We start from the raw sequence: 17,118 nt of genomic DNA on the forward strand, positions 1-17,118 counted from the left end.
AGGTCACAACCTAGTGGAAGTTCTGTGCGCTTGTTTCATTATTGTGCATTGTATACTGATTGGAAATCAACTCTTCCATTTTCAAGTGCATCTGATAAAGTAAAGCAACTATTATTCCTGCATAATTTATGCGAGAATTTAAGGGTCCAAAAGCAACAGACAGGAGGCAAAATGAAGAACTAGCAAGATTCTCTGTGCCACTTGTTGCCAGCTAAAATTATATAGTAGTATACAATGTGCTTGATGTTCAGATGTGGTTGTTTTCACTCTCAAGCAAATAGAATCTTGACAAGAGATAACCTTTACATCAAAATATTTGATGACTAGCTGTATAGGAATGGAATTCCGAATATATCTTTTTACAGATGAACTAAAAGGAGGTGACGATGAAAGGATACAGGATCTCGGACATTTTAACAATTGATAACATTGATTGCCTTAAGGTTCATCCATCTTTCATGGTTCTCAAGTGGAAAAATCACCAGCTCCATTTACGCACTTGGTGTCTTCAGCGAGGGAAGAGGTGTGAAGTTTTTTACTTGCGATACATTTGCAACTATAACCCCTTTGCAGAAAGGGAAAGGAACAAACGCCAATGTGATGATCCATCACTTGTAAATCCATTCCCTGGAGCGCCCTCCGGACTCATCCATGTCAATAAAAATACTCACTGCCTGTGAAGGTAAAGAAAAGAGCATAACCTTCTCAAAGTATATACATATATATGCTGTGAGTGATGCTTTGAGGAAACTAAAATTTTCACACAGAACTGAAAATATTATAATGCAGCTTGCATTGCAAAACTCAGAATATTATAATACAGCTTAAATAAGTACCTTTCCTATTCGAGGCCGTTCCTTCAATTTTTCTAGACTATTTCGAATATGTGAGACAGCTCCCCAGCATTTCAATGTGTTTGCCACATCATCGAGCCTCAATATATACTCCTCCTCAGTCAAAGGAAAAGATCTCTAACAGAGAAATTAATAATAGATATGAAGGATTCACAACACAGATAAACAGAAGTTCTGTAATGAACCTTTAAAAGAGTAGATTACAAGATCTACAATTAAATGATCATAAAGTTTACTAATTTATGTCCTACTTCCGAATTTTGTTTCAAGTAAACAAATTGGGAATTCTCATTCCTTCTGATTAAATCCAAAACTTAATCTGACTTCTCTGCGCGGGCCTCCACCAGTCCATTTTAAAAGGCAATATTTCATGTTGCTGCTAACATGGCATCAAAGATTTAAATAAACCAAAGTGTTGAAAAATATTAACAGATTAACTTACTTGTTCCATGTACTTCCACATGACGTTCATCGCCAAAAGGTTTCTTCCCATGAATTCCTGTATAACAAGGGAAATTTCACATCAGAAATTGAGTGCCCAACAATATATATTCATTCATATGTGTTGAGTAATTCCCATCATATCTGGATTCAAATAATCTCTGCAATTTTAAACCTCAAAAGTTTAGTATGAAGTCGTACGTACTATTTCCTCAAAAGATAAGCCATATCTATAACTATTATTACCAAAAGTTGACAATAGGGGCAAGTGAAGAGTTGGAAATAGTTGCCGAAATATTTATTGATGAAATTTTTATTATGCAGTTAATTTGCTCGCATATTGCTTTGTGGATTTCTTAACATACTCTTATGCAAGTCTCAACCTAAAATATGTATAATATGGTAGGACTATCACCCAAGTTATAGCATGCAACTGAAATGGAAGTACCTTTTTTATAAGTTGCACATCATATGATCTTCCATATTTTTTCCTGATGAGAGTTGCAAGATCCACCCCACTAAATGTTGAATCGTCTGACCCAACAATTCTTTCCAAATCGTCACGGGATAGCCCACGATTCACCTGAAAAAGATATATAAGGAACTCACATTATGGGTTATATCCACTTGCCCGCATTACAGAGAATAAATGTAATCTCAGGACCCAATAGCATGACAAGGAATTTATGGAGCACCTCTTCCTTTTCAGTTTCCTTGTCCTGATCATCTTCAGAATTGCTTGTTTCTGCATCATCACTGGACGCTCTAACAGTAACAAACTTAGAATGTGGCTTCCTTCCATGGTAATTTATGGACTGTTGACCTTTCGCGGAGAATGTTCCTCCAGAAAGGAATTCGATATTTGAATATCCCAAGCATTGCACCTTGTTCGATCTGCTTCTTGAAGGATTCTCAGAAATTGGCAATGGTAGATTCCGAGGGTGCGGACACAAAACAATCGTCATTCCTGAAACAGAACATTGTCATTCTGTTTAGGATGTTGAGAATGTCAACAACAAAAAAAAGTAAAATAACATCTGATGATTTTACTAGAATGAATTATGCGTCATGAGCCAAAAAATGAGTTTCATTTGATACTGTAACTAACAGATAAATGATCCTATATTAATACGCAAGTATTTTTATATTAGGATTCCATACCAGTGTATCGAATAAAGGCAGTCAAACAAAACTATACAGATGCTAACTGCCTTGCCTATCCATTGGCTATTCCTAAAAACAAAATCACATCTATCTCCTTGCCCAGACTTTTGTCAACAAAAAAGCAAACTTTAAAAAAAAAATTAATAAAAATTGCAACAGTATAACTCCTTTGGTTTTCCCCCATTCCCTTAAGACATATTCCTAAATTAGAGGTACCATAAAAGAACTCACAGAACTCTTCACTGACACATGTTTGGAAAGTATTAGGTATTGGCTCATCACCTAAAACAGATTGCCAGAATCCTCACATTTCAAATAAATAGAATTAGCAACAGGCAAAGGGAATTAACAAACTATTAACAGTTTTTAACATCTATGTTAATTAAACCGCCATGACTGCTCCAACTATGCACAGATGATTAAATGGCAGCTATTTAGAAGGACCAAGAAAGTAGCAGAACAGATTAGTTGTCAAAGGAAACGAAGCATGATCTCAATTTGAAGTGAAAGAAAGAGATAGAGAGAGAGAGAGAGAGAGAGAAGGAAAAGAAAAGAACCAATCAAGTACATCAAAATCTAACGAAGAGAAAGGTAGGTTCGGAAAACAAATACCTCTCGGAGATCATACAAGGAGAGTTCCCAATGGAGAGGGCGAGGCTAGGGTCGGCGCAGGGATAAAATTACGAGGGCCTCATCTCTCACTCGGCGATTAATCGGGGCGACGTTTTTGAAATAGAGGTCAAGAGACGACGAGCTGCACTTGGAAATGTGGCGGAGACGAGGCGCGGAAAAGGAACGAGCGAGCGAGCGATCGACCGAGCGACCGACCGAGCGACCGAGTGGTTTAGATTGGCTTGGATAAGTGGATAAACAAACTATTGCTTCACGGAAAATAATACGAGACCCGGATATTTCGATACGCATCAAGGAATTGGAGTTGGAATAAGGATGGATAAACTCCGATAGCAGCGTGGAGAGTTATCCGACGTCGACTTGCTGAATGTGATGGATCCTGTGATTCGTCCCCACCCGTGGGAAGGGCATAATAATTAACAAGCCTTTTTTTTTTTAATTATTCTTCTTCTTCTTTAGTAAGAATGTGACATAGAGTTTACTACAGAAGTAAGAACGAATAATATGCATCATAATTCCAGAAACTTTGTGTTTATGCTTCTGATGGTAAGTAGACCTTTCAGGAGCAATAAAACAGAATCCCACATACAATAGCAGTCATGCATTGCCAAAAGCTGAATCTATAATGTATCAATGGATCATCAATCACTGACCTCCTTGATGTAGTCCAAAAAATTCACAGCTTTTGCTCCAAACAACACAAGGATTAATGGCAGAACAAGCACAAGAGTTAAAAATACATGGTATTATAGTACAATGAGGGGTACGCAAAGGTGATCATTTGGAAGATACTATGGAAAACTCAACTTGCTCCTCTTTACCTTAAATGCTCCTGAAATTTTTTGTTTATAGGAAAAGGAGAAGAAAATATTTAGGAGGAGAGCTCCAAACACAGGGGCTCGAAGTACTGAATACTGGAACAAGCATTATCCTTGCAGTTCAACATATCGTTAAACTTTCGGGTGATTGTCTTCCACCGGCGACAATTGAGAATACCAAAAATTTCTCACCAGCTGCTCAACTTACTTAAAAATCAGATACAGAGAAAGCAAAAGGGTTAGCCAGTAAATGTAGCTACTTAATATTTGAGGGCTATGCATTCGGAGGCCAGAGCTTTGGGTCTTGCTTTGTGTCTAGGACAGCAGGTGGCAACCATTGCCACATTGCCATACCAGGGAATGCAGTAAAAGGAGTGGCCTTGTTTGTTGGGGCTTGACTATGAGGAGCCAATGGAGGAGCAGCAGCAGCAGCAGGATGGAAAGCAATTGGATGTGGCATGTATCCTGCTGGAGGCAGAGTCATGGCTTTAACTTGTTGCTCTAGTCTCTCTTTATCATCCTTCAGCCTGATCTTTTCTTCTCGCAGCTCATTCTTCTCCATCTACAATAAAATAGAAGATGTATGTGGGTATCATAGATTATTACGATGCACTAATTTAACAAGGGACTAGGACATGCTAATTGTTCGTCTTAGAAAAGTAATGCTTGAAACCTTCAAGCAAACAGAACTATATCATTATTCCAAAGAACTGGTGATAAGAAAATAATTTAATTTTGCCTTTCTCAGAACGATTCCCTAACTTTTCCAGGCCTCCTCCAGGCTATTCCGTTCTTTTTTTCATTTTGTTCCACTCATTCTTAAATTTTTATGATTCAATCACAGATCCACATGAAAACAAACTGTGTCCCAAGTATGTTACAATTTCATCAAGCAAGCATGTGGAGTTCCCTAGAAAGGCGTCACTTAACAACAGACCTATCACATATCCAATCTCAACAGCAATGTGAATACCAATAAATGCAGCGGATATAAGCAAAAAGACAAAAGCAAATTCAAAATCTGCAGAAACTCATCTAATTAGAAAGAAGAAGCATCGTCATAGGGTGAGACCTTCAGATCTTTAATCATTTCTTGCAGCTGTTCGTTTGATTCTTTAAGCTGTTGAGATTCACTTCTAAGTTGTACCACTATACGAGATGCATCACTCAAAATACTTGCTTTATCAGATTTAGGCGGTCTACCAGGATCAAGTATGGAACTCAACTCCAGAAACCTAAAAGTGAACAAGGAAGAATCACTTGTAAAGGTCACTTACGAAATAACACTAATAGTATGTACAAAGTACTTTGAGCAAGTATAAAGAGAGAGGGAGGAGAGAGGGATGTATAAGGGACACAATCTTATTGTACTTGCCCCCTTCCTTTTTAGAAGAGTGAGTACCTATCATTTAGCCTATCACGCCGCAGCTTCTCGCGGCAAGCTTTAGACTTGGGTCCCATACAGGATTCATCTCTTGCCCTGCAACATTTTAAACTTAAAGAGTGCAAGTTTTTCCTACACCAAGTAGCAGAATAAAGCAGATGAAATGAACATAATATTCTGCTTATAACAAATACTTTGATGCCAAGTAAATATAACATGCTATACCTGAAAAATGCTGAATTCTCACACTGTCATGCATTAAAAATAGTCAATTGTAGTATGAAATTTATCCAGTGTTGTAAAATTGCTTTGATTAAGATAAATCTATCAAATTAAGTAACTTGGCCATAAAACTTGCAAAATATGCAAGTCAAAATTATGTCTCTTGACCACCAACTAGCACAGGCTGCACAGATAAAAAATAATTACTAAAATTCACATCCTTCTTCCCATACATTTGGTGGTTCCACTTGATACCTTAAAATACAAAGACTAGTATAATCCTCTGCTATACTATTATATTTACTATCACCCTGTGAGGGATGATATTAAATTTCATCACACTTTATTTCATTATCAGAAGCATTAAACAGACAATATACTCCATCGATTTTGGGCCAAATTCATCAAGAAAAAATTGCGTGAGCAACACTTTCCATGCTGCTAGCTTTATAACACAATATATTTGAACACCTATATGGCTGAGGCTACCAAGCAGAAGGGAAGACAATCAATTGTGGATACTTACCAGAGCCAACTACTCATGCATAGATGCTCCACTGCTTAATGTTAGCTACAGTAACAACTTATTGTCAAAGGACACCTCCTAAATTCTCCTAAACAACCGCAATACTCGTCACGATGCCAAACTCTTATTGTTCGCATTTCCAAAAACACTCATTCGGTTGCCTCTTAATCTGCAAAGCACACAAGATAACCTAGTGCATCTTCGAATACCCGAAGCTCTTATTGAATGTTTCACCAAGTGGGTGGTTAAATCTTCGAAGTTTTTCTAAAAACATAAAAGATTAAAAGATACATCGTCCATATCACTGCAATTAAAAACAATCCACAAAGATCGTACCTTTTCCTCGAGCCACAAGCATCTCCATACACCTCCTCAACCCCAATTCTGCCACAATCTCACAATAATCGCACCAAATCACCACCAATACACGACACGCATCAGATAAATCTCCGAGAAACCCCATTGAACAAAACTAAGTGCTTCGATCTCCATACCCGGCGTTGGCAGCGGTGAAGCTCTCGAGCGCGCAGCGCAGCTCCGCGTCGGACCCTCCTCCGTCGATCCAGTAGTCGTCAATCGCGTGGGACTCCATCTCAGCAGTAGTAATCTACGGTTAGGTTTAGAGGAATAAGAGGAGAGAGGAGAGAGGAAAAGAGCGGTTTTGGAAAGGGAGTAGAATGCGTAAATAAGCTTCGATTTCGCGGGGGAAGGAGGAACCTCTAAGAGAAATCTCGACCGTCGATTCGCAAAGATCGACGGAAGTGATTGATGTGGTCCAGTTTATCGGGCGGTGGGCCCCTCCCTCATCTGGACGAGGGGATTCGTCAGCGGATGGATTGCAACCAGGAGAAGGAGAAGAAGAAATTAGAAGGCAAAATAATTTATTATTATTTATTTAAAAAAAAAAGTAAATAATATCGTTGTAAGTGGGTGGGAATCGTTGTCTGCTAAGTTATAGCCATTCAATGTGCTCTTCATGATAAACCATCGTTAAAAAAGAAGAATAAGCTTAAGTGCTGCTAGAATAGAAACATAGGAAACTAGGAAAGTATCTGTAAACAATAATAGTACGTATTATATATGAGAGAATTCGAGCAAAGGCACGTGTGGTTGGTGGAATGAGAATTTTTCTTTTATCCTTTAAAGCACAGCCTTACGTGAATGGTCCCACCTCCTACTTCAACTCGTACCTCTCCGTGCATCTGTAAACAATAGTAACAGTTTTCAAGTCGGCGACGTCGTCGTCCAAGAGGATGCAGACTTCCGATCGTTGCAGCGACGTTATTTTCGAACATCGGTCGAGCTTTCCTGGCTGGACGTGTTTTTTTTTTTAATATTATTAGCCACGTCAAAAGCCATTGCGAGAGAGGCAAGGAGATGATCATAAAGGTGAGACAGGAGCCAAGTGTTGGTTATTAGGGTGCACGAGTGTAAGTATCTTGATGTGTTGTGGATCTTCTGATTACTTTTGTGTCTGAACAATTGTGTTTGTATCTCAATAGATGTTCTGCGAGTATAAAATAGTTCTCCACCCATAATTCAAGCAATTTTTTTAACTTACAGATACAAAAGCTATTCAGAAGCCGCTCACCATATAAAAACGCGAGGCTGGAAACGAACTCCGATAACCATAATCTCGCACGCAAGCAAAAATTGATTCATGGCGCATATAACTAATTTTATCTTCAATTTTCGTTTATATTGTTAACCAATTTCAAGATAACATTTACCTCAAATTCATTTTCTACTGATATAAGTGATTCCCTGATTTTGCCTACAAGGCATGAGCAACACAGTAAGCTACTGTCTAATGCTGGTTAAGGAAGTATGTCTATCCAATTGATCCTTCAACTAAAGGATTGAGGTTCTTATGATATAATATAAAATGAACTTGTCCAAAAAGAATTTTCTTCCGTAGGAAGTCCATGAAGATAGATGAAGAAATAGTAAGAAAAAGGTTCTACTCCGCTCAAATCAAACCGAGCACAAACATGATTATAATGTCATAAGTAGAATATCATCAGCAAACACTAAACGACTTGGTAAGTATCAGCAATCAACTGAGTCCTCTGTGTAAATTTTGGAGCACCATCACCTCTGAGCGGCGTTAGGCTAACAACCTGAAATAAGTTGTCAAATATCATGCCATAATACCATAAAAGATGCATAGAATATCAACAATGTTGAAAAGTGCAAAGTTACAGATTGCCCATATTAGACCAAAGAACAAACATGATATCAATAACTATTCAACCATAAAAGTATGTGTCTACGTATTCAGAAAAAGGATAGTGATATATGAGGATTTAAATAGCTCAATATGCTTTAAAAATCAGAAGATGTTCTAGAGAATGTCACAGAATGTCTACATGAAAATTCAACTCAGCCATGCAGATCGCAATTCATTAGAAGAGATTGAGGAAAATGCACTAAGATGAACTTTGATGAGGGCATTTAACAGGAGCCTAAGGTCAGAGTGCAACAAGAAATGCTTGAGAAAAAGAAAGATAACAGCATAAATTGTGTGAAGTGATTCATCGTCAAAAATATTTACAAAGCGTGGTCATAATGTAGTATGGTTGTTTAATTGGTCGGCCCAATGCAAATATAAAGCTAGAGAAGATGCTTCTCGTGTTAGCAAAAGCATCCTCAGATTTTTCTCCTCCCACTAGAATCAAATCAAAGAGAGTAATACACAGCCTCACCATACTATAAGTAAAAATAATAAAAATAATAAAAATAAAAATAAAAATAAATAATAATAATAATAATAATAATAATAATAATAATAATAATATATCCTCATTTAAAAATTTGTACGGGAAATGTAAATCTATATGGTCAATGTGGTGTTTCAAACCTTAACGTCACTGTATGTGTTGGCAGCAGTAAACCTGATAGCTATAGGGAAAAAGGCAGATGAATCTGCTGGAGGGACAACGAACTCCATTGATCCACTGATGAAGAAACATAAGTAGAATTAACCAACTTGAAGTGCTCATATAATCCAGTAATATGAGAGGCTACTCTGAATAATTATCAAGTTCTACTTGCCTGCGATTAGATTGGTCAATGAGAAGAATAGACCACTCCAGCATGGAGTTCCTTGAGTCGTACCTGAAAAGGAGGATCCGGATTTTAGAGGAATAGGACAGGAAACTTAGCTTAAAAAACATACAAAGGTTAAGGAGATGGTAAATCATCCACCAAATACGCTGCAGCCCTTGAAGGGAAGTCATTTGATAATACCTAGGCATGCAACCCTAAGAGTCTAAGTATGACATAATCAATACAACAGAAATGGTCCTACAAAATTTCAGACAGATGCTTCGTAAGTTCAGTACATGAGGTAATGGAACAAAGATGTTGCATTAAAGTTTTAAACAGTTTCCATTATCATTTGCAGTTCAGAGAGAGGTAATGAAACTTCTAAATTGTTCCGGCCATATATATATATATATGGAAATCCACATCATTGAAGAACCTTAGCAGATCAAAAACAGAACAATAGTTTCAAACCCTTACCTCCACTCTCCATCTACTTGTCTTACACTTGGTGCCTCCCGGAGTGCAGGAAGAGGTATTGAAACCACAACATTTTGCAAGTCAAACATATCAGAAGCTTCATACTCGATGTTCACAAAAGTTTCATTTCCAGAAACTGAAGGCCAGCAGTTGACTGAAAGAGCAGAAAAGTAGATTGAGCAACATTAGAGAATATCTCGCTCATGATAACCTTTTGGACATTTCCAACAGATTACACACCAGTCAATGGCAAAGAGGCTTCATCCATTCCCTGTATTCTCCATTTCATGAGACCAACGTCATTTTGACCAGTGGGGAAAGGCCTGTTTGGATCTTTCAATCCGATGATATGCTGGCTGTTGAACAATTCTTTGTTGATATTAGGATGTGTTTTGAAGCTAAGGCCCGGTATATCTCGGTTTTCAATCTGTTAATGAAATGCACTGTCACCATAAAATCCAAATTCCACATCTATACTTTTCATGTAGCAGGTTAAACAAATCATTTGCCCAAGCCCAGTAGCAATATCACTTTTCATGTAGCAATATCACTTAAATAAGTTATGACAATGTACAACAACAAACATAAGAGTTGCAAGCAACCCTTTCATCATCGTTGAAAAATACAATCTGTGCATTTATATATCATTGCATAAAACTGGCATGACTTCAATTAAGAGGCCGGCATATTCAGAAAGTTCCTTATGATGAATTACTATTAAGTTTATTAGTTGACCCAGATCATCAATCACTAACTAAAATCAGAAGCAGGTAACACATGATATGCAATAAGCATGAATTATTCATCAGTTACCAAACAAATATATCACTGTCACTCAGCACCAACTACATGTGAAATCTAAATGTAAAACGGAGTCCTAATACTCTCACTTTGAAGGATATGGCAGTCATCCCCTTGGCCTGGCATGTGAGCTATCATTTGTTACTTGGCATTTTATGTTAAATAATAAATAGTAATGATACAGATACAATACTACCTGCATGTAAGAGAAAAGCAATCTATTTTATCCATATGCACAAAATTTTGAGCAGGATTTCTAGCTACAATTAACTTACAGGGAATTATTATTTTAATCCATTTGTGGCAAACATTCTTGCATTAGAAAACCGAAAAAATGCATTTTATTCTTGAATGTTTCTATCGAAATGTCGAAAGCAGAATGAGAAAGAGAACCTGAAACTGAATGAACCCATCCTCCTGGTTAAGAATCTGAAGAGAGAGAGTTCCTTGAAGATCAAAATTACTGACTCCACCATCTCTCTTAATTGTAACATTGAGTCTCTCTTCAATTGTCAATGTAATAGGATCACTAGGTGGAAGCGATGACTTTGACAGAATTGCACTTGGCTGTACATCCTCAAGAATTACTTCTCCTTCAGCTTTAAGAGATTCCAAGAACTTATTTGTCTTCTGGGTTTTTCCTAGTTTCATGCCAAGTCCTTTAGGTGGAGCTGTAGCAGATGCAGCTGGACGTCCTGCATATTCATATTTGGTAAGCAAATGTAAAGAGGCAAATCTCAACAATTAGGGAGGTTAACAATAATATCGAGCACATTTTCCCTACAACATACAGTTATAATTCTTCCAAACATAACATGTCAGATTGTTGGTTGTCAACTAATAACAAAGTGCAAGTCATATTATGGACCTAAAAGTATTAATGTCAATATATGACTAAAAGAAGAGGTATGAAGCTAATAATAGTTATGAACAGGGGTTTCACATCATCGTTTTTTTCAAAGAAATGTAGACTTTTTCATCTTTATCAAGCTCATAATATATTAGCACTAATTTTACTTTACAGCATTAATTAAAGTTTGTTGAACATGAAAATTTAAGAAAGATTCTTACATTAATACAGCTGAATGGAGGAAAATAATTTATTAAAGCTGACCATAAATTGTTGGGATTCACAGCTGCTTCCATCAGTTAAACATGAAAACTATATTACAATTAAGATAATTCAAGAAAAACGCAATAAGTGCAATAAGCCAGCCATAGAAGGTGTTGAATCAATAAGCTATGAACTCGCTAGTCATATCATATCTGTCAGAGTCATTTCCATAACAATAGATACTTCTGTGAAAGAGTTAAGTTACTGCAAGGTTGCACTTCTTTTTCAGAGAAAACAGTTTTTGCATCTTCATATCCTTGATAAATTATTGACAAAGAATAGGATATCCAAGAGGAAATATAACCTCTCAAAAAAGAACCTAGCAGAATTTTACTTGTAATAAGGCCCTTATGAACTAATGGTTACAAACCTTTGGACTTGCTGGAGGAATCCAAATCAGTGCTCAATCCAAATCCAGAGCCACTCCCGAAACCATTTCCACTGCTAGAAATACTCATGTCGCTAAAGCTACTTTCGATTCTTCGAGGACCAGACATAGACGAAAAACCTCCTTTGTCACCTCTGTTCTTCTCAATCTGCAAATATTTATAGAATTCCATATACCAACCAACAATGAAAATTTAACACAAGAACTCATAATGAGATATACAAGTTAATCATTGATAAACATGACTGGTTCAAATCTATAGCATTTACATAGTGAAAATTTAATGGTGCTTGTGAAGGTTTTCTAGAAAAGGATAAGCAGACCAATTTTTCAGATTCAACCTGATTCCGTCGAAAGCGTGTTTGATCGAACATTACAAAGAATACTGTGACACACAAGAGGTTCTCCCAATTGACATTAATTTCTCTAGATCATTACTCTCTAAAATACTAAAAGTCTAAAACTACTATGACCACTTGGTTCAGATGTAAACACAAAATTGCACCAGGAAGAACTCAAATTATTTTAATAAATCAGTAGAATTGTAGAAATATAAATACCTCGATGATGAGTCATAATTAAAGAAGGCTATGTGGAACTGTTAACCATGCCTCTCTCTCTATATATATATATATGTATATTGGCAAAATCATGCTCTTAAAATGATGTGGAAATTAGCCTTGGGTCTATTTGCTAGCACAAGAGATTTGGTTATACTCCCCTTGGAGTCTGGATCATACTATTTTATCAACTACTGGCAATGATAACTTCATGTTTGTCCGTGTGCAGCCTTATCCCCACAAATACGAGTATTTTCATATGACTTGAACCAAACCACCAACAAGAATGCAACCTTCAGTTGACTAACTGCAGTTATACTAGTCCAAGAAAATCCACAACTTTATTTATCACTTGCACACAGACAAGAATGAGCATGATTTTATCTTTGATACAAATGCTTCCTTAACTCCTCCAGTGGTCAATTTTCTAGAAAAACAATTACACCTCTTATATTTACTTTTCAGTTTGAGCTCAATTGATAGTAAAACCTTCTGGCAAAGTATTTGATCTCTAATTAAGTAATTAACTAGCTTCAGAATGCACACGTATATATACACAACTTTCAAAATTGAAAGCCTATATAAGACATCAACTTAAAAAGTACATTTGCCACTTTACATCTACCTTGTATACGCAACAATGCAGGTTAGCCACGTCAAAGTTTATATTTCACATTTGTCTGTCTATATTATCATAATATAAATTTCTCTCCCTCACTTTTGGTAGAAAGTATTTGTCTATGTCACATCTGCAGCATAAAATTATTTCCTATTATTTAGCTATGCTTGTATATCTTATCCAGCAACATTGATTAGTGAAATTACTGTCACCAAGAAACTATGTTATAATTCTATAGTGGAAGATATATCAAAGGTTTCTGAACTCAATAACATGATGGTGAATTGTATTTATTTCATCTTAACAATATTTAATAGGAAAATTCCAAAAAGTGCAGTTCAAATAAAATTTTCTATCAAGTCCATATTTAAGACTAAGTAACCAAACAATAGTCATTATCTATTGCAGACTCACAGTTAAAGTGCTTTACCCATGTAAAGAGTAAAAAAGGAAAATAAAATATCAGGATACCTTGCTTTTGTCGATCTCACTTGCTTTTCGCTTCATTACATCCTTAGTTTCATTGATTTTGCTCTGCATGACCAGCTTATGCAATCTTTCCTCATGGCTTTCCATCTCACAATACTGTTTAACCTGTGCAACAGTCACATTTTCTTTGTTGCCCAGAGATATGGCTTCATCGAAAGCAAAAAGAAGTTCAAAAGCCATCCTGCAGATGCCTTCTTCATCTAAAGAAAGTGAGTATTCAGGTACCTTTGTACAATTTAAGGAAACCATTACCAAAACAATCCAATAAAATGACACCCACGCTTTATGAGAAATTAAAAGACAATGATGGAATTCACGTAGTGGAAGAAATCAAGAAAATTTCTGGCACTTTCACCACATGAAATAACTTAGAATGCAAACTTATCAAAAGAACAGACATCCCTCACTAAGACATTAATGGTTGGGCTAACTTGAATAGTTTCATATCACAGCCTGCAAAAACAAGGTTGGGACTATAGTGCATTGACTGGAGGCCTAGCTTATTTGACTGGACTACAATGGAACAGCCTCAATCTTAGGTTTATCCTGAAATTGACTAGGGTACTGAATGACCACACCAATGATGAAACCTCAGGTTAATATGTGCTCAGGCCTGGCTTTATTCTGTTAGTACTGGGACAAGGTGTACCTCATTCCAAATTCAGAAGTGGCAGGACCTATTGACCCCCATTATTTTCAAGGATTACAAGTACATCAGTTTATCTACATTAATCTTTAGCATACAATTTTGCGAAAGCATCATTAATACTAATGAATGCAATGATTAACTGCCTTAAAGAACAGAGGCAGATTTATGTAAAGCACACAAAAGAATCAGTGGAAAAGGATACAAGTTTTGATAAAAGTCTCAGTGTCTCCAGATCTTCAAGAATGTTACTTTGCTTGTTTGTAACAAGTAGCAGATATAAAGCCTCTATAGGTTGGTACACATAGCGCACATTTTCAGTCTCAACATAGGTGTGTTGTTTTCCAGTTCCAACCAATTTTGGAAATGCTGCAAGTAGTCCTTCTATCCTTATGCGAGACATATCAACAAACTGTCTTGAAACAAGTGCTGCAATCCAAAACATGTCAGCACTAGAAAAGTTAATGCCAACAATCAGACAAAAAATCTCTAATGAATGCATGCCAGCATAAATAAGTATCAGGGAACTTTCAAGTAAACTAATCTAGCAGATATAAGTTAGCGAGAAGTTAGACCAATGACTCATTCATGCATGGAATGTGTATGTGTGCCTACAAGATGTAGCCTGGGTTGGCCCCACATCAATTCATAAAAATCTTTAACATCCCTTGCGCCCCACTTAATATATAATTTTTCAGTTTTTATTTTTTCTATTCTCTTTGACATTATGAGCTGCTTTGCTCGCAAGGGTGAAGTCCATATCATGATTCCCCCTTTATGTTTCCATACTAGGTGGGGCCCACGAAATTGGGAGAAGTTTCTCCCCAATGCTAGAACCAAATCCAAAATAGAAGTGATTTCTTGACAAGAGATTAACAATATACTGATTCACAAAAGTGAATCTCTAAATTAAAAATAAATTAGTAAACTATATTAAAGCTCACAAAATGAAAAGTTACATGTCAATGATTTGTCTATTAAATTCTGAAGGCAAAAGATATTAAGAAGAAAAAAAAAACTTGTACGATAGGAGTACACTAGATGACTCTGGAAGATGCATAGTTAAGTATAACACTGTAAACTAAGGTAAAACAATCTGATCATGGGAAATGACCATAACCATATTCTAGTATTCACCACAAATGGCTATATTCTTAGAATCATGAAAGATCTTGACATTAAGATTATTCTCTATCTGTGCTTTTTCTTCACTGTTTTTCTGCTTCAGAGAAATGCATTAAATTGCTTTCTCGCTGGCATCTATAGAAGAAAATGGAATTCAAATAATTTATCATCACAAATTGAAAAATAAAACAAAGAATGTGCAAAATAACATTGAAATACAAAGTTACCTTTCCCAGATTTTGTTATGATTGAAGCTGCAAGAACCACCTGTTAACAAAAGCACAGGTCTAAGTCATTGACTACAAAATGCTGAATAGAAGTTATACCGGAAATTACTCAATGAAATCTCATATAGAACAGCTCCGGGCAATTTATCCATGATGCACAGATCTAACAAAAGGAATGAAGCTTATGGGTTCCCTCAGATGATTCTTCATTTAGAACAAGAGAAATATATACATCCAGGTGATGTTTCTTAAGCTATTAGACAATACACAGAAGTCTGCCGCAGCAAACTTAACAGAATATAGAAGAACTCAGACGATAATAATATAAACAGCAACCAGTACAAATGAGCATGACAGAAACTGAGATGCTACATGAATTTCTAACATTAATAACTGAATAAGTCTACATTTACATAAACAATCGAAACATTGAAATTTTCCACTACCGTGTTGACCTCGATACAACAAAAACAAACTCATAATAAGACAGAACTACGAAAGTAAAGAAGAACCAGATCCTTATAGTACCATTTTGAACGAATTTGACACCGACAACTATCAATTCAACTTCAGAAGATCTTGCTCCCGAGAGCTTCAGCAACTTCTCCAACTACCTACAGAGGGCAAACAGTTAAGAAATTAGATCTCGGATAAAATTTTTCAAATCAACGCTATCAAAATGCCAAACAAATCCAAAATTTCTACAATTTATATCTGTCTTGTAACAATGCTTACGGATCTACGGGAACACAACGAATCTAATACATATTTTTCACATTTATAGGGCTTAGTAAGCGATTCGATGTCAGATCAAGTGCGCCGTCTAAAACGAACAGATCTGACGATTGGAAATGAAACGAGCGGGAAGAAATGAAGATCGAGAGAGAGTGGAGATGAGATCGTAGAAACTTGCCTGAAATCGAGATCTAAAGTTCCCACCTGAGAGAGAGGGATCTGAGACCGGAGTCGGATTACTAATTAGGAGGAAGGAAGGGGGTCGAGCTCAAGGGAGAGAGAAGGGCTAGAAAGGTAATTTGGCGGTCGTGATGCGGTAGGTCCCGCTCTCCTTGCTGTTGTAATTGGATCCGGATTATTCAGTAATTATCCGACCCGGATCCGATACTAATATACATGTGGATAACCCACAAACCGTCTCTCGTTTTCACATGTATTCATTCTTCCATTTTTCTAAATAATATTTTAACCCCTCAACTATATAAATTTTTTCATCTCATCAAATAATTCTATTGATTTTTACCTCATTTCTCTTCTTCTTTTTTTTAAAAAATAAAGATAAAACTATCTTCATTTATTTAAATTTTATCATATGATGACCGTGAGACATTCTTTCTACTAAAGAAACAGCATCTTAAAGGATAAACTCACCTTTTGACTCCACATATATAGACCAATTTGATCAGTTAGTAAATCCTCAGAACCTCAGGATAGGTGAAGGATAAAACCAATTAATCTTTGTAATTTATACCAAGAGTTTTTTATGTGTATACCATTAAGTCTAAGACTAAATCTTAATCATTACAATATCATTACCTAATAGAAATATATAAAAACTATTTTTGTA

The 17,118-nt window shown here is 36.3% G+C and overlaps 3 protein-coding genes across 5 annotated transcripts; all 3 read right to left on the reverse strand.

Annotated features, from left to right (window-relative positions):
- Positions 1 to 162: 162 nt before the first annotated feature.
- Positions 163 to 3,218, reverse strand: LOC140779961 (uncharacterized). 2 transcript variants are annotated; one of them, XM_073125318.1, is made up of 6 exons: positions 3,072 to 3,218; positions 1,991 to 2,262; positions 1,744 to 1,878; positions 1,297 to 1,353; positions 837 to 971; positions 163 to 674 (listed from the first exon to the last, which is right to left on the reverse strand). In XM_073125318.1, the coding sequence occupies exons 2-6, from the start codon at positions 2,258 to 2,260 to the stop codon at positions 609 to 611; spliced, it is 663 nt and encodes a 220-aa protein (XP_072981419.1). In that variant the 5' UTR covers positions 2,261 to 2,262; positions 3,072 to 3,218; the 3' UTR covers positions 163 to 608. The 2 variants fall into 2 exon arrangements, with proteins under 2 accessions (XP_072981419.1, XP_072981418.1); XM_073125317.1 differs by lacking the exon at positions 3,072 to 3,218 and adding an exon at positions 3,017 to 3,065.
- A 218-nt stretch (positions 3,219 to 3,436) lies between these two features.
- On the reverse strand, positions 3,437 to 6,710 carry LOC140779960 (transcription factor ILR3-like). Of its 2 annotated transcripts, none has more exons than XM_073125315.1 (5): positions 6,537 to 6,710; positions 6,379 to 6,426; positions 5,313 to 5,426; positions 4,983 to 5,145; positions 3,437 to 4,472 (listed from the first exon to the last, which is right to left on the reverse strand). In XM_073125315.1, the coding sequence occupies exons 1-5, from the start codon at positions 6,632 to 6,634 to the stop codon at positions 4,185 to 4,187; spliced, it is 711 nt and encodes a 236-aa protein (XP_072981416.1). In that variant the 5' UTR covers positions 6,635 to 6,710; the 3' UTR covers positions 3,437 to 4,184. The 2 variants fall into 2 exon arrangements, with proteins under 2 accessions (XP_072981416.1, XP_072981417.1); XM_073125316.1 differs by having other exon boundaries at positions 5,313 to 5,390; positions 6,537 to 6,709.
- A 1,178-nt stretch (positions 6,711 to 7,888) lies between these two features.
- On the reverse strand, positions 7,889 to 16,560 carry LOC140779959 (coatomer subunit delta-2). The gene is made up of 12 exons (XM_073125314.1): positions 16,450 to 16,560; positions 16,065 to 16,150; positions 15,537 to 15,576; positions 14,390 to 14,613; positions 13,521 to 13,763; positions 11,853 to 12,018; positions 10,762 to 11,063; positions 9,808 to 9,994; positions 9,568 to 9,721; positions 9,097 to 9,159; positions 8,903 to 8,999; positions 7,889 to 8,162 (listed from the first exon to the last, which is right to left on the reverse strand). The coding sequence occupies exons 2-12, from the start codon at positions 16,065 to 16,067 to the stop codon at positions 8,073 to 8,075; spliced, it is 1,569 nt and encodes a 522-aa protein (XP_072981415.1). The 5' UTR covers positions 16,068 to 16,150; positions 16,450 to 16,560; the 3' UTR covers positions 7,889 to 8,072.
- Positions 16,561 to 17,118: the final 558 nt, after the last annotated feature.

This window comes from Typha angustifolia, chromosome 15, assembly GCF_048772165.1.
Source record: "Typha angustifolia cultivar Huaian chromosome 15, ASM4877216v1, whole genome shotgun sequence".
NCBI classification, from domain to species: Eukaryota; Viridiplantae; Streptophyta; class Magnoliopsida; order Poales; family Typhaceae; genus Typha; species Typha angustifolia.

What these genes read in the sequence shown, in the direction of transcription:
- LOC140779961 (XM_073125317.1), bottom strand. An exon ending in AGGAAACTGAAAAGGAAGAG is followed by an intron (nt 1,879 to 1,990) that starts GTGCTCCATAAA and finishes TATCTTTTTCAG; the next exon opens with GTGAATCGTGGGCTATCCCG. An exon ending in AACGGCCTCGAATAGGAAAG is followed by an intron (nt 675 to 836) that starts GTACTTATTTAA and finishes TTACCTTCACAG; the next exon opens with GCAGTGAGTATTTTTATTGA.
- LOC140779960 (XM_073125315.1), bottom strand. Translation starts at nt 6,634, where the DNA reads ATGGAGTCCCACGCGATTGACGACTACTGGATCGACGGAGGAGGGTCC. An exon ending in CGTGATAGGCTAAATGATAG is followed by an intron (nt 5,146 to 5,312) that starts GTACTCACTCTT and finishes GTTCACTTTTAG; the next exon opens with GTTTCTGGAGTTGAGTTCCA. An exon ending in AAATGATTAAAGATCTGAAG is followed by an intron (nt 4,473 to 4,982) that starts GTCTCACCCTAT and finishes ATTTTATTGTAG; the next exon opens with ATGGAGAAGAATGAGCTGCG.
- LOC140779959 (XM_073125314.1), bottom strand. An exon ending in TGAGACTTTTATCAAAACTT is followed by an intron (nt 13,764 to 14,389) that starts GTATCCTTTTCC and finishes AATTGTACAAAG; the next exon opens with GTACCTGAATACTCACTTTC. An exon ending in ATTGACCAATCTAATCGCAG is followed by an intron (nt 9,000 to 9,096) that starts GCAAGTAGAACT and finishes TTTCTTCATCAG; the next exon opens with TGGATCAATGGAGTTCGTTG.